The sequence below is a fragment of the Anser anser genome, assembly GCF_964211835.1.
Source record: "Anser anser genome assembly, chromosome: 10".
Classification (NCBI taxonomy): Eukaryota; Metazoa; Chordata; class Aves; order Anseriformes; family Anatidae; genus Anser; species Anser anser.
This window is the reverse complement of record NC_139730.1, coordinates 18,052,178-18,066,542: the sequence shown is the minus strand read 5'-3', so window position 1 is coordinate 18,066,542 and position 14,365 is coordinate 18,052,178. Positions and strand designations below refer to the sequence as shown.

Here is a 14,365-nt window from a genome sequence, read left to right as displayed (position 1 = left end):
ACAGCCAAGTCAAAGAAGCACAATTGCTCTCAGAGGCCTGTAAAACCTCCTCTTCAACTTTGCCCAAATTTTATCTGTAGATGGTCTACAAGACTACACACAAATTATTACTTTTCAGACAATGGACAGACAGCAGAATAGCATGGACTTTAACAGGGCAGAACCGTGGCACTAAAAGTGACTGGTACTCCAGACTTTATCTCCATTAAATTATTTCATCAAGAGCACAATACCTATCTAAGCTCAAAGAGAGAATCCATACTGCCTGCATTATCAGATAGAGGGATGCAGTCTGACAGGGAAATGATGCCTATCTGCCCATCTCCTTACAAAATGGCCTGGGCCTGGCTGCAGGCCAGTTAACCCTCGGTTGTCAGGGAGCCCACCAGGCCACTCCTGCTGTTGAGCAGACGTCCACATACCACCGTGAGGTTTTACATACGTTTTAAAGCAGGACTGTGTGTGGCCAACGGCAGGACGCCTTTTTTCTAAGTTATTTTTGGTGCAGGGACTTTTGGCGTGTCGTACTTCCCCTCACCACCCTCCCTCCTCCCCTGGCTGTCATGAGGCTGAGGTGGGCGGCACAAAATGGTGCCGCCAGGCCCCTGGCCCGGGGCTCCCGCTCACAGCTCCAGGCCACCAGGCATGGAGGAGGCACCGCCTCGGCCCCTCGGGCCGGTGCCATCCCACAGCCTGCTCACCACCACAGCCCGTCTTCCTCAGGCTCCCCCAGCCCAGCCCCGCCAAACAGGGGTTCCTCTCAGCACCTCACACCCACGGAGGCCTGCCCCTTCAGCAGGGCACAGCCAGAAAGGGGGGCCCGGAGGGATCCTGAGGAGAAGTGTATAACAATCCTGCTTGTATTACACAGCTCGTTTCCCCACAGTGCCTGGTGCTCAACTGCAATACCACAGATTAAAATAAATAAAATTAATGTACTATTAAAATAATTTTAGAAGTCTTCCACATACAGCTGTGAACTACATGGTGATGACCACAGAGACATCTGCTCAGCCCTGACTGACACTCAGAGCAGCTGAACCTGCTGGATCTCCTTACACATTTTTTTATTTTTTTTTTTAATGCCACAGGAAGCTGCTTGTGGTAGATTTACATATTTTTAAAGGCTGTGTCTAGTTCTCAGTGTTATTTTGCTGCAGCACAGTTAAGTCACCGTCAGAATTGGGAAAGTGCATTGCTCTGACGACCCTGAATCCACCACCACACACACCTGGACACAGAAATACCATCTCTGCATTGTTTTTTTCTCTGGATGTGGAGATATGTATTTTGCCACAAGCTGCAACTGTATCTTGTTGGCATTGTTTTCCATTTCAAACATGTTTCATTTTTATGCTTGGAAATGGTTTTCCTTTAAGAAAAAAAGTTGTTGGCATGTACCCAGATACCAATAACCCCAGACAATAGTTTCCTTTCATAAAAGTTCCAAAACAAGGCAGCAACTGTGGAAGAATGTGTATAAAGTGATCTTTGTAACACCCTTAAAAAAAAAAAAAAAGTTTGAAGATCATGAGAGAGGCCCAAACAGAAGAAATTTGAGAAACTCAGCATTAAATCTCACAATGCTTTATATTTCTTCATGAAATCTGACATTTAATTTTTCAAGTTAATGGCATTATATTCTGAAGCATTCATTAATCCAGCTCAAACAAACAGACAAAAAAGCAGTTGTTACAAAAAAGTTAAAATTCATAATAAGGCCATGATTGCGACCCTGAGTCAACTAGAGTTTTTATACAAATACACTCACCTTTTTCCTTAGAGCAAGCATCATAATAACCACAGCAAAAGGCTAAGCTTTTATAAGGCATTAAGAACATATATTACAGCAATCAACTTTTACATGGATAGAAAACTCAGAGCAAGGCAGGATAGTAATAAGTGATCTATAAACAAGCATCTGCCCACTTTGTCCTCATCAGGTTTGCTTTTGTGGTTGCCAGCAAAGAACCATCCATTTTGCTTTCTGCAGAGTGGCACCTTCTCAAAAGAAAATACATTGTTCACTAACATGCAGTAACTATGAAACAATACAAAAACATAGTTTTTCTAGAGAACACCTTCCATTGTGAGAATTCAGAGCTCTACAAAAATCTGTGCATATACATGAAAAGATTATTCCCTTAGCAGGACAGCTGTGCCATTCAGAGCAGTAGCATCATCTGTGAAGCATGGAGTGGGTGAGAAGAAGAATTGAGGACAGAGCATCTTTCTTCTCAAAAACTACTGTGCTACAATGTTTAACAGAACAGTTTTCCATGTGTAGTTGGACTACAGTGCAACCTCTTAATTCTAACCAAGTACTCTCTGGTCTTTGTTAAATAAAAGTTACTTAGGGTTTCCTTCATTAACAAATAAATCCACCAGTTTTGTCAAGAAGGCAGTTGGCAGAGAGCAAAGCAACATTTCACTCTGCAGAAATGCTTTAGAGCTGACTAATGCCAATTTGCTTTAGAAATCTCCAATACAATGGAATGTCCAGCTTTATTTTTATACAAATAGTATATCCTGATAAATGGTGTGTAAAATAAAAGCATTGGTTGTTAATACTTTTATTTAGAAAATACTAGATCTGATGTTGGTGTCAAAACTAAATAAAGAGCCATCATGATTGGATATCTTCAAGATGAAAACACTGAAGTGCCATCCTCACCCAACAACTTTTCCATAGTAAATTTAAACAGTTACTGCCAAATCTTTTCTTTTGGTAAATAACCAGACAGAAGAGTGTTGGACCTTCAAATCTAGCTGACAATATTTGTATGCACATGGTCTCTAACTGTACGGTGTCTTTTTTTTTTCTTGTTTTTCTTGCTCATAATTTACTAAATGTCAAACCATTCATAATCAGTACACTGATGATTCCTTAGGCATTCTTTATTCTCAGAAGCATGTCGTTTTTTTTTTTTTCAGTTCAAAGACTTTCCTAAACACTATTCTTCTAGAAACCACCAAACCTCAAAGCACTAATGACAACTTTCTTATAATAACGTGCTTGAACAAAGTCATATTGTTGACAGATGCATGTTAAGCACAATATATCATTCTGCAGTCAAGAAAAGTTCATTAGCCCTCTGTTTTGCAGGGAGATTTTCTAGCTAGTCAGAGAAGAAGTCTGACAACATCACATGAGGTTTTCAATCTGTGCTGTATAATCCCTAATCAAGTCCAGTCATAAGTATTCTTTGCTAGCTGGATAGAGAGCTTGCCAGACATTCTAACAATTAAAGTTCAGAGAAGGTGAAATATTTCCCAAGGAAGAATGTTTTATTCTAAAAGAGAACTCTGCCTAGGTTTCCTCTTCCCCACCCTCCCCACCTCACCCTCCCCCCTTTTAAATAGAGCGATAGGGCCCCAAGACCCTAGGGGATAATGCAACACAGCAACAATCAAAAAACAATGTTTTAATTTTAACAAAATTGATTAAAAATAAAATGGAAGTATCAGTCAAGTTTCTGCATTGAAAGGCATAATTATTTTGTCTGAGAAATCTATTGCTTTTTTGACCATTTAACTCGTCACTGTCTAAATTCTTCCTTTCTATAGTCTATCATTATCAGTTCAAGATCCACTTCATCAATGAAATCCAAGGCAAGCAGATAGACCCAACTTTTAGCATCTCTCTGACAGGCACAAAGGAGGATGCTAAAAATCTGCCCATCACACTGTGAGTATTGATATTACATGCCACTGTACAAGTGAGATACAAGGTGCCAACTTACCATATTACTTGGATAATCAAGCTGTGAATGATCTGGTTTAGTACTGTTAATTGGAGATGAACGGGAAATCATCCTCTCTTCATCCACACCCCTTAAAAAACACAATTTTTGATTTACAAAAAATGCATGAATATTGTATAAGATCTCTATGAAACAGACCTTGTGATCTTGGAAGTTTCTTATAATGCTAGATATCCTGTCCACTTATGTTCAGTTGACCCCTTGGCTAACACAGGGCAGTAATCAATTAAAACATAAATAGGCAACTGTAATTAAGGTAAAGAATTTTGGATATTTCTCATGATGGAGACATTATTTGCATTAACAAATGAACAGGCAACAGTGTGGGCCAGCCTTTGCTCTAGCAGACAGAAGGCATAAAAAAAATACTATTGTGGATTACATTTTGTCTTGCCACTGGTGCTTCACCACTTGTCCAAGCTTTTTGTACTTTGCCTTTTTATTCTTTTAGCAAGTTGCCAAATTTCACCAGTAGAGGAAGAGTATGCTAGAGACAGTAATGTTACTCCTGGAGAAGAGAGAGGAAACAGTTCTTTCTTTGATTTCAAAGAGAATAGATTTTTTATTTTTTTTAATCCATATTAATTGAGATAGCATTATTCTGTTTTTGTTTTCTGCAGTGTTGAAGGAATTAATGGGAATAAAACCTACTCTTTTCTCATCACACTGGACACTGATATTGGTGAACTAATAATGATCAAATTCAAATGGGAAGGAACTGCAGTTTGGGAAAATATCTGGGACACAGTTCAAACCATAATACCATGGACAAAAGGCACCCGCCGACCAGGACTTATAGTGAAGACAATACGAGTGAAAGCAGGGGAAACACAGCAAAAGTAAGTGTAATGAAAACATCTTTTTTCAGTTTGTAATAATGCAGACATTTGGCAAACAAGCTATCCTAGTTCAAATACAATCATCTGAGTCCCCACACTCAAACCTATTAGTTTTTCCACACACCACCTCTGACATTTTCATTTTTTAATTTAATTTGTTTTTTTTTTTTTTTTTTTTTAATTTTATTGTCTCAGATTACACTGCATGATTTTAAGTGACTTATAAGAATTTCTTTGATCCAAGGTAAAAAAAAATAATAGTGGAAAACATTCTGAATTTAAACTGAATTTAAGGCATCAAACCTTGGGTGACAATTTTATTTATTCTTAGGAATAGAGGATAGAGGAGTTAGCAAACAGATACAAGGAAGAACTCAAGTTCCGCACTGCGATTTTTCTACACAATTGTTAACAATATCTGATCATCATATCCTATGCATAAATTGCTATCTCACTCCAGAAGGACATGAAATTTCAAAGAAACAGGATACAACAGAAGATAAATATTGATTTCAACACTAAGACCATGCAAATTCAAATTCCTGCTTGCAAAGTATGACAAATCTCAGTTATTTGCCTTTCAATATATACTTTTTTTTTAATATTCTGAAGGCAAAATAAACCGGTAGTTTCCTGCCCTGTCCCAGTTGCTTTGGAACTGTATCCACAAATTTGAGTGTGGTAGTGTTCTCTACATACTGCAGTGCTATTAACACTTTTGAAACTGCTTATTCAGAGAAATTTCAGTCGGAAGACAGAATAATAAAATTAATAATGATTCCAACTGCTTTAATCATTTGAGAATTTTTAACAGCATTTTAATTAAGGTGAATGAGAAAACTACGTGTTACCTTGTAAGTGTGGCTCAGCCTCAGATGGTGGTCTTTCCCTGGTGCAGTCTTTCTTATCAGCACCAGTTAAAACTACTGCAGACTTTCTGTGGAATGGTACTAATTGGCAGAGCTGCACCTCCTTGATGCTGGCAAAAAAGACAAATTAGACAATTTAAAGAGATTTTTATATGGTAATACATGTGTGTTGGGGTGGGAGGAAGGGCAGTGGAGGGATCATATTTTCTTAGGCTTTTTCCTCTCTGAAAATGTATTTTGTAGGTATTTTCCTCCTCCTAACTCAGCACTTTGCACATTTCTCTGCCATAAAAAGTAATTGTTTCTCTAACATCTCTTGCTGTTTTTAAAGTGATGATCCCAAATCAGTACTGACATAGCTGCCAAATGAAATTAAACATACTACACAGTGCAAATTAGAGAGCTGTTTTAAAACAGATTTTTTACCTTGATAAAAGTATGAAGGCTGTGAAAGGATTATGTCAGATATACTCACTTTTTTAACCAGGAAACTCCACTCCAATAGTACTGTGTCAATAACACAGAACAAGCCAATTACTACTGATGTACCACTTAGGAAATCCTGGAAAGACGTTAATTGATATGGGGAGTTCAGGCGGTATCTTCAGGAACCTATTGCTATTTAGAAGCTTTTTGCTGTAAGCAGAGGCAGGAGTTTTTGTCAAGGTTTTAATGGGTATTGCTTAAGTGATGTTTTCTTTCTGTGCAATCTGGGATGTCATGTGAAAGTAAACAAAGGATAAAGACAGTAAAAGTCAAAGTATTTAGAGAGCACACTTTTATACATATAGTATCCCTAGAAAGTAATATTATACTTACATTCTGCATTTTCTTTCTAGAATGACATTTTGTTCTCAAAGTATCGAAAACATTCACCTTTATCCAGCCCAAGAGAAAACATTTGTGAGATGTGAAGATCGCTTTCGGAGACAAGAAAAGTGAGCAAGAACAAAAAGAAACTACTTACCAAAACACACTCAAAATACCACACATCTAGTAAGATATTTTAAAAACACACAGCTATGTTAAGCATAAATTTAAATACCCTGATAGTTTCAGGGATAATGAAGAAAACACAAAAATGTAGATGTTGTGATACAACAGTAACTGAAATGCACTTTGTTCATCTGCTAGACTACTCTCAGTGATCGATGAGCAATTTCATCAACAGCAACTGTTAATTTTAAATTCTTTAAAGCTTTGAAAGAATGCCTGCTCATTAGAAATACAAAGGTTACTATTTGAAAGAAACATCTTTGAAAAAAGGAGCTTAATTTCCAATTAAATGCTTTGAAACATTAATAGTGACTACTATCAATTAAATCTTTCCTAAATTATTTCCTGGAGAAGGTGGAGCTAAGTAATTGTAAGCATACTCCCAAGTAGATAACATTATCAAAGATTTTGAACTTCTTACTTTGTAACCTTCATAAACTAGAAAACATCTAAACGTATAGAAAGCTTGAGCTATCCATTATAACTTGATGACAAGCAAAATAACAGTAACACCTAAAAAAAGATGTCCTATTGGAAAATGCTTTGCTGTTTAACCATTTTAGAGTACTAATTAAAATTACTAGTAATTTAACAATGCTTAGTGTACTGCACACAATTGTAGCACAACTAAGTTTTTAACTTTTGAATTAAAATCATATTGTTCATGTAATGCCTGAGATTTTTAGATTTTAAATCACTGTATAGCAGATTTTAGCATGATTTGGAACTGTATTAATAAATTAAAATGGTCAAAACTTTATCAGATATATTCAGTGCATATAAATTTAAAAAATTCAAATATACAAAATTCCATTGTTTCCTATGTCAGAATATAACTACATAAAGAAACACTATCATATCAGATTACTTATGCTTTATACTTCATACAATAGCATTAATAAATATGTACATCAAAGTATTTCATTTGTCACTTTATAATGGTAAGCACAAGATTAATTAAAATTATGTTTATGACTATTCTGAATGTAATTTATTTTAAATATTCTCTAAGTGGGAAACAAGTGTAAAATAGTCACAAGACCTGGAGCAAAGCATATTTTCCATATCAAGATACTGTAGGAAATTTGGAATGAAAATACACCTTACCAGGATTTAAATGATTGATTTGAAAATCATGACAAATGAATGAGTTGAGCTGAACTGGCAATCCTGCAAGCATGAACCATCATCAGATGGTGAATGCAGGCAACTTTGCCAACCATCCAGAATACTAACTTCCAACTTTTAAATGCTCTTTTCAATGGCTAGCTTCTATTTAAATAAACAGGAATATTAAATACAGAAACAGAAGGGCTGATTAAATACAATGGAAACTGAAGCATACTTTACACACGATAATGGTTGTGCTTCCGGAGGTGTAAATTTCAGAGGCTGATTTGATATTAGAAAATGGACACTTGAATAGCATCTTGATTATGAGAAATCCTTGTAGATTTAGGTACAAATTCCATGTAAAGAAAATCTTTAGATCTTCAAAGTAAGCTTTGTGCTTTCATAGATTTTGCTCAAAAAAGTGCTTCATTAACACCAACATATTTCAGCTTTCTATGTCAAAAATAGAATTTTTAAGCAAGGAATTCTGCGCCTTGTTATCCCCAATACTCCAATTTCCTAATAATAGCTTTGTTAAAGTTTTGTTTTGTTCCTTAATGTAAACACAGAACATATTACAGTCACTTTATTCAAAATCGTAGTACAGTAAACCAGAAAGTCAAATTAGGAAAGAGGGAAATTTCAGTACAAGTATTCCTGAACCAGCTATGTAAGCATTAGACTTGTTTTTAGATGGTTATAGCTACTATGAAGAACAAAATAAAACAAACAAACAACAAAAAAACACCGCCAACAAAAACAAAACCAAACCAGCCTTGAAAAGAGTTAATAGCTAGAAACCAAGTGACAGCATTTTAAGGTGAATGAAGTTAAGATGGACTCTGTCCCGAAGACAATAAAAAAAGCAAATTTCAATGTGGTCACTTCCGTGCGTAGCTAAAGGCATTTCAATTTTCCAAGAGCAGATCAGTAAAGCACAATGAAAAACAAGGTAGGGTGGGTGTTGGGGGCATGGGGTGAAGTGTGTCCAGATACCTCAAATTATGCCTCTCCTTAGATTGTTTGCAGAATTCAATTGTTTCTGGAATTCAGTTTTTGCTTCTGGGAAAAGGTAAAAAATCAGCCACTTTTACTTATCATGCTCAGAGTTATTATTTTTATTTATAAAATATTTTTCTATTTACAAGAGAATTGAAATACTGATGTTGGTAATTGCATCTACAACATTGGTTATCACCAACTTTCTAAAAGCTGTGATTTTTGTTAGCTTCTTGAACCAAATCCTGCCCCACTCCTCAAAGGCTTTGGTTCAGAAGATATTGAAGGATTACAGAGCAAGAGGCTACTCAGAAATGGCTTGTGCTTCCCTTTCAGTGCAGTTGTTAGCATTGCACTACACCAGAAAAAGCATTCAAGAGTTGATACAGCTTCTAAATTAATTTCTATGGTGTAACATATGCACATTCACAGACTTTCAAGTTGTGATTTTTCTGTAGCTACACACTCTAACACCTAAAAAATATTTTAGACAGTAAAGTTAGTATCACTTACTTGATAAGAAGGGATCTTAGCTGTAGGAAAAAAGTTTGAAAGCGTTAGTTGAGGTAAAGCAGGTGGGAAAAAAAAGGTCAAAGACATCTACAATGTGCTGAAACCCAAACAATGGGAATAGTGCAGCTTGGGGACTTTTAAAGTTTCTGAGGAAAAATATTCTCTAGCTCAACTGCAACAAGCCAATATATCCTCAGATAACACACTTTAAAAACTCCTCTACAGTCAAACAAAAATTAAGAGAACATTCAATATTTAAACTCTTGCTGATACAAATAAATTTATTCTGAGGTCTTTAGGTCTTTATTTTTATTTTTTTTTAGAAATTGTATGTCCAAATAAATTCTGTCCCAATTTTTTTGATAACCATTACACTAATTTCTGATATAAAATTGACATTAAGCCTATGTTGCAGCATACTTATAGTCTTACATAGCCAGAACATGATGTCAAGGTTATACCTCCAATTCCAAGTGGTTATAGTGGTGCCTTACTTTGTGCTCACTGGAATTACCCTGTATCACTCCAGAAACTGAACTGAGACCCTGAAAGCCATCAGAGGCCTACCTCTGTCAGCACAAGCACAGCTTAGAATGGCAAAGAATGCTGTGCTTTTAATCACCTCTGTGTAATAACAGGCATCCAATATTCTGAAGTAAAATCTGTGTGTGTTTGGTTTTTTTTCCCTGAAAGCAATATTGGAACATTTAATTAAAAGGCAAACTATTTCACTGACTTATAGTCTTTACAGTTCAAATAAAGTTTCATTCTTTAAGAGGACTTTGTGATGTGCTTCTCACATTCATTCAATTCTGACTATACGTGCTTCGACAACAAACAGAGATGTTTCATGAATAAAGCATTAAGAAATAAGATTAAGTGAATAGCTATAACTAGGAGCTATTAGGTCAAATATTAAACAACCATTTATGTTCTCATTGGTTTCCCCAAACACATTTAAAGAAATACACATATTTTGTGTTCTATATGCACAGGCGTTATTTCTATCCCTCTGGCTTGAAACCCAAGGTAAAACTTTAAATACAACCACAATCAAATCTATTGGGTATCTACGATACTGATATGCAGAAGGGATTTGGTCCAAGTGATTCTTTTAATACCTTTTGCCCTAACATTGCTATTTAGCTAAAAGGGGAAACGCTTCTATTAAAAACTCAGGGAAAACAAGTACTGTAAGGAAGGAACTCTGAATATGCTTTGATTAAATCAAAGCATATGCTGTCCTGTTAGGGAAACAGATGTCTGAGCAGGCTATTCTTAACAAACAGCTCTAAGAATGAAAGACTGCTTTTAAAATCCAAATTCTGTCAGCTCATCTTATCACTTAAATCAATGATACACTACAAAAGAAAAACACAGACCCAGCCTGGCAGTTTTAAAGCACCTTGAAGTTTTGATCCTTCAGAAAGTCTGATCCATTAACTGTGCATTCAAAACACTGTAGGTATGTCAGTTGAGGTATTCCTCCTCAACAATAAACTTATTTCACAAAGTATTATTCACTAGCTATGGTGCCAGGCTTGAATACCCCAACAGTCATGAGTTCCCATTTTAAAGATGAGAATAAAGCTTTATTTCTGTGATAATAGAAGTAATTTAAAGACATTCTAAGGGCTTTTCCATAAAAAGTTTACACAGAATATTTACTTTTGCATTTACCTTCAAGATTTGAAAACAGAGATGCACTTTGGGATTATACAGGTAGTGCAATGACTTCTCAGTGCACCTGCCCCTTTACAGTGAAAGACAAAAAACCAGAATCTGTATATTCCTTTTTGCTTTCAGGGTTCAAAAAGTAAATGGATCTTCAGAAGATGATTTCATCAAGTCTATTTATTAATGCATTTCAAGTTTCAAAAAACCTTACATATCTTTGCACAATACTTTTTTTTTTTTTGCAATTTTAGTAAAAATTTCCAAAGTGAACAAAAAAGATACTGTATAAAACACAGTGGACATGAAATTGACAGTAGTATTCCATTGCCTTGAACTTTTTTTTGATTTACCACATCTTGACTTGCAGTGGAGAGTTCAGTGCACATTTCTCTTTTCAGAAAACATTTAACTTAGACTCAAAATAAAATAGGGCAGCACTTCTCTGCCAAAACCCTACCACAGGATAACATTACAGGCAAAAAATTTACATGTTAAAGTCTACCACGCTCAAGAAGTTACTAAGAACTCTTGCTGAAGAAAAGTCACCATTTTAGAAATGCAAACCCACTTCCAATTTTTGCACAGTCTTAAAACAAATGTATTTAAAACGATTTAAAAGCAACTACATACACTTCTAACTAGTTAAGATCATTTAGAATTATTTATATAGTCTATTGGACTGGGGTTTCATGTACAAAATTTGTCTCTAAACCATGTACAAAAAGCTGTATTTTGAAAAAGTCACCACATACTGTACAAGTTTACAAGGAAGAGATCCCATTATATTCAGTAATATTTTTGGCCTTGCTGGCTTGCGTCACATTATGAGAATGATTGTGTAAACCTTATACTCTTAAGAAACAAAACAAAAACAAAAAACAAACAAAGGAAGCCTGTCCAACCCTTAGTAAATTTTCTCCTAAGCAAAGCCAGGAAAATTATAGCCATTTGCGCCTCTAATTAGCTGGGTGCTTTTGGAAAACAAGCAATAAATATATCACGAGCTTAAACATTTTGTTTGTAATGCCCCCTTTCATCTCCTGCATAGCAGTAAGCACCTTAAGACATCTTTTGTTTTCTCTTTTTAAAAAAGCCAATTATTTTACATTCGTAATACGAACTTTGGAATGGGACATTGTGCTGTTGAACTTCACTACTGTTATAAAATGTTTCTGAGAAAGTTGGTAGTCCTAACTACAATTTTAACTGCCACAATAGCTGGGCAAATCACTACTTTAGTGGTTATCACTCAACAGTATCATGCTGAAAAGTTATCCAAATATCTGATAAATTAAAAAAGAAAATAAACTACAGCTTTTCTTTCTTTCCACATCCCTCGGAATCATGAACTTAATTATCATACTGCAAGAATAGCTGAAGATCCGAAATGAACTGGTTGCAAATTTTAAAACAAGTTGAATAACAGGCAGAATTTTCTACTAAAGCATGGAAATATTACATCTAACTATTCATTATTTAACTGAATAATCAGACAAATTAAAAACATTTATGCTGAGCTACAAGAAATCATTTGTATAAAACAATTTTGAAACATTCTGGCATTAGCAAAGTTTGCACACCTGCTATATATCTCTAAAAGATCATTCAATCTTGTATGCTATCGCTTAGCAGCTGTTTGATAAAAGATGAAATGAGTGCTTGAAACAACTTCGATCATGATAAAAAGTTTGATTCACAATTGCTGTGTAAAGCATCACAGGATCCTTGACCATTACACACATCATCCTCTGTTATCCTGAGTATGTCAATTAAACAGTAATTTCTTCATTAATAGCGGAAAAGTTTTATAATACAAAGAAACATCCATATTGCAATTCTCTTGTTTACAATTGCACACAAGTACGGGTGTACGTAAGAAATACATGTCTGCATATAACAATGTATATACATTGGCAAGTAATGTCTCCAATGTTGAGGTGGTCTAGCTTCCTAGCCTTGTCTGGCAGTTGAAAAATATATATTTTTTTCAATTCTTGAATAGAAGTTTTACTACAGCCATATTTGCCTGCAAGTGAAGAAAATGCAGCAATGAAGAGCACAGAAGGGGGAAAGAACCATGATGCTCTAGGACTTTGTGCCACTAAATTAAAAGTATGCAAGAAAAACATTTTTCTTCTTTTTGAGCTGGAAGATTCACTCAAAAATTAACCATTTCCACTTGCTTTGAGGGGCATATCATGCCTTTTTCTTCAATTTCTCAGAGTTTGACTGGGGACAATGATTTATTAGGTTTTTCTTTGGAGTGAGTTTTCCCATTGTAGGCACTAGGAAGAACCAAGGCAAAAAGCTGCAGTCAATGTCTCATATGTCCCATCTGATAACTCTCTCGGGGCCTTTGCCGCTGTGGTGGCTGAGTGGTTTGTGGTGGTCTCCTCCTTTTTAAAGTGCCTGTTTCAAAGAAAGGCAAATTATTAAAACAAATACAAAGGAAGAAACAATCTCCAGAAAAGTTGCCCTGGCCACAGAGGTTAAATATAACCACTTTTCTGAAAAGCTTCAGATTTAGACCTGCAAGGTTCTAAATATATGATTAAATGCATGGAATATTTACAGAATACATTCTATTATCGCAATAGTAGTTCCTTCAACAGTAAAATTCTTACAAACGGTAGCATGAAATAAGAAATGCAAGGAACTCAGAATCAGAAAACCTTTTCAATGCTTTCTTTTGATATGTATTATAGGAAAATAAGGCAAGAGTTACATTTTTATGAATTCATGCCAGTAGAACAATTCCATTTCGAGTTTCATAGTGCTAGGCAATGAACTGCTGGTTGGGACACCAGAAATTTCCCCTTCAGAATAAAACAGTTGAGTTGATAAAACATTTCTCTGCTTACCTGGAAGTGGTTTATGAGGAGGCAACTTTGGATTACTGCTTGGAGTATGAACACTGCATATCTTAATGAAACCAGCCATTAACATGATCAGGGCAATTCCCATAAGCAATACTGCCCACCAATGAGCCTAAAAACATTTAAAAAATGTTTTTTTGTATGAAGGAAAGGCATGCATGCACATGAGACATGAGTCATTAAATACGGCTCTCCTTTGCCTTTAAAAAGTCATCGAAAAGCACCGAAACATCACCTAAAAGAGCCTAACATTTTAAAGAAAAGAAGTCGTCAAAGTTCTTACACACCAAAAAAACCCCTTAAGATTCATTCTGTTATCAGAAGAGTATCTCTCAGAAGGTACTTGCACTACAGTAGAGCTATATAAGCCTAAAACAATCAATAGTTTATATAACATTGACCTGGCAGCTATATGTTTCTTTACAGCTCCCCCACCCAATCTATTACTAGAAAAATGAATTATCAGAAATGCTAGAGGTCAATACACTCAGTTCCTTAAAAGAAAACAGAATATTCAAATATGAAGAGTTAAAATGGGAAAATACAGTGAGTTAAAAAATATGAACATTAACACAGAAACATAGTGGTTTGAATAGATGTATTAAGACAAAATATTTACTCAAGACACTTGTTTTCATTCCCTCCATCTGTTAAACAATTTGCTGCACTCAAGGTGCTTATAGAAAATATCAGTGAAAACTAGGACTGTTTATACTCTG

General features: G+C 35.5%; 2 protein-coding genes and 1 long non-coding RNA gene across 5 annotated transcripts in view; 1 reads left to right on the top strand and 2 right to left on the bottom strand.

Annotated features, from left to right (window-relative positions):
- LOC310905206 overlaps positions 1-6,304 on the bottom strand; it is a 129,010-nt gene extending 122,706 nt beyond the window's left edge. For all 3 annotated transcript variants that reach the window (XR_014588858.1, XR_014588859.1, XR_014588860.1), the window contains exons 1-2: positions 5,455-6,304; positions 3,744-3,834 (exon numbers count right to left, since the gene is read on the bottom strand). This is a non-coding gene — a long non-coding RNA (uncharacterized lncRNA). The remainder of the gene's footprint in view (positions 1-3,743; positions 3,835-5,454) is intronic.
- Positions 1-7,447, top strand: part of LIPC (lipase C, hepatic type) — a 71,693-nt gene extending 64,246 nt beyond the window's left edge. Inside the window, 3 exon segments of the mRNA XM_083851163.1 lie at positions 3,568-3,688; positions 4,385-4,603; positions 6,312-7,447. Coding sequence (XP_083707289.1) covers positions 3,568-3,688; positions 4,385-4,603; positions 6,312-6,414 — 443 coding nt within the window. The 3' untranslated portion in view covers positions 6,415-7,447.
- A 3,482-nt stretch (positions 7,448-10,929) lies between these two features.
- ADAM10 (ADAM metallopeptidase domain 10) overlaps positions 10,930-14,365 on the bottom strand; it is a 49,503-nt gene continuing 46,067 nt past the window's right edge. Inside the window, exons 15-16 of the mRNA XM_083851162.1 lie at positions 13,632-13,758; positions 10,930-13,179 (exon numbers count right to left, since the gene is read on the bottom strand). Of these exons, the coding sequence (XP_083707288.1) occupies positions 13,085-13,179; positions 13,632-13,758 (222 nt within the window). The 3' untranslated portion in view covers positions 10,930-13,084. The remainder of the gene's footprint in view (positions 13,180-13,631; positions 13,759-14,365) is intronic.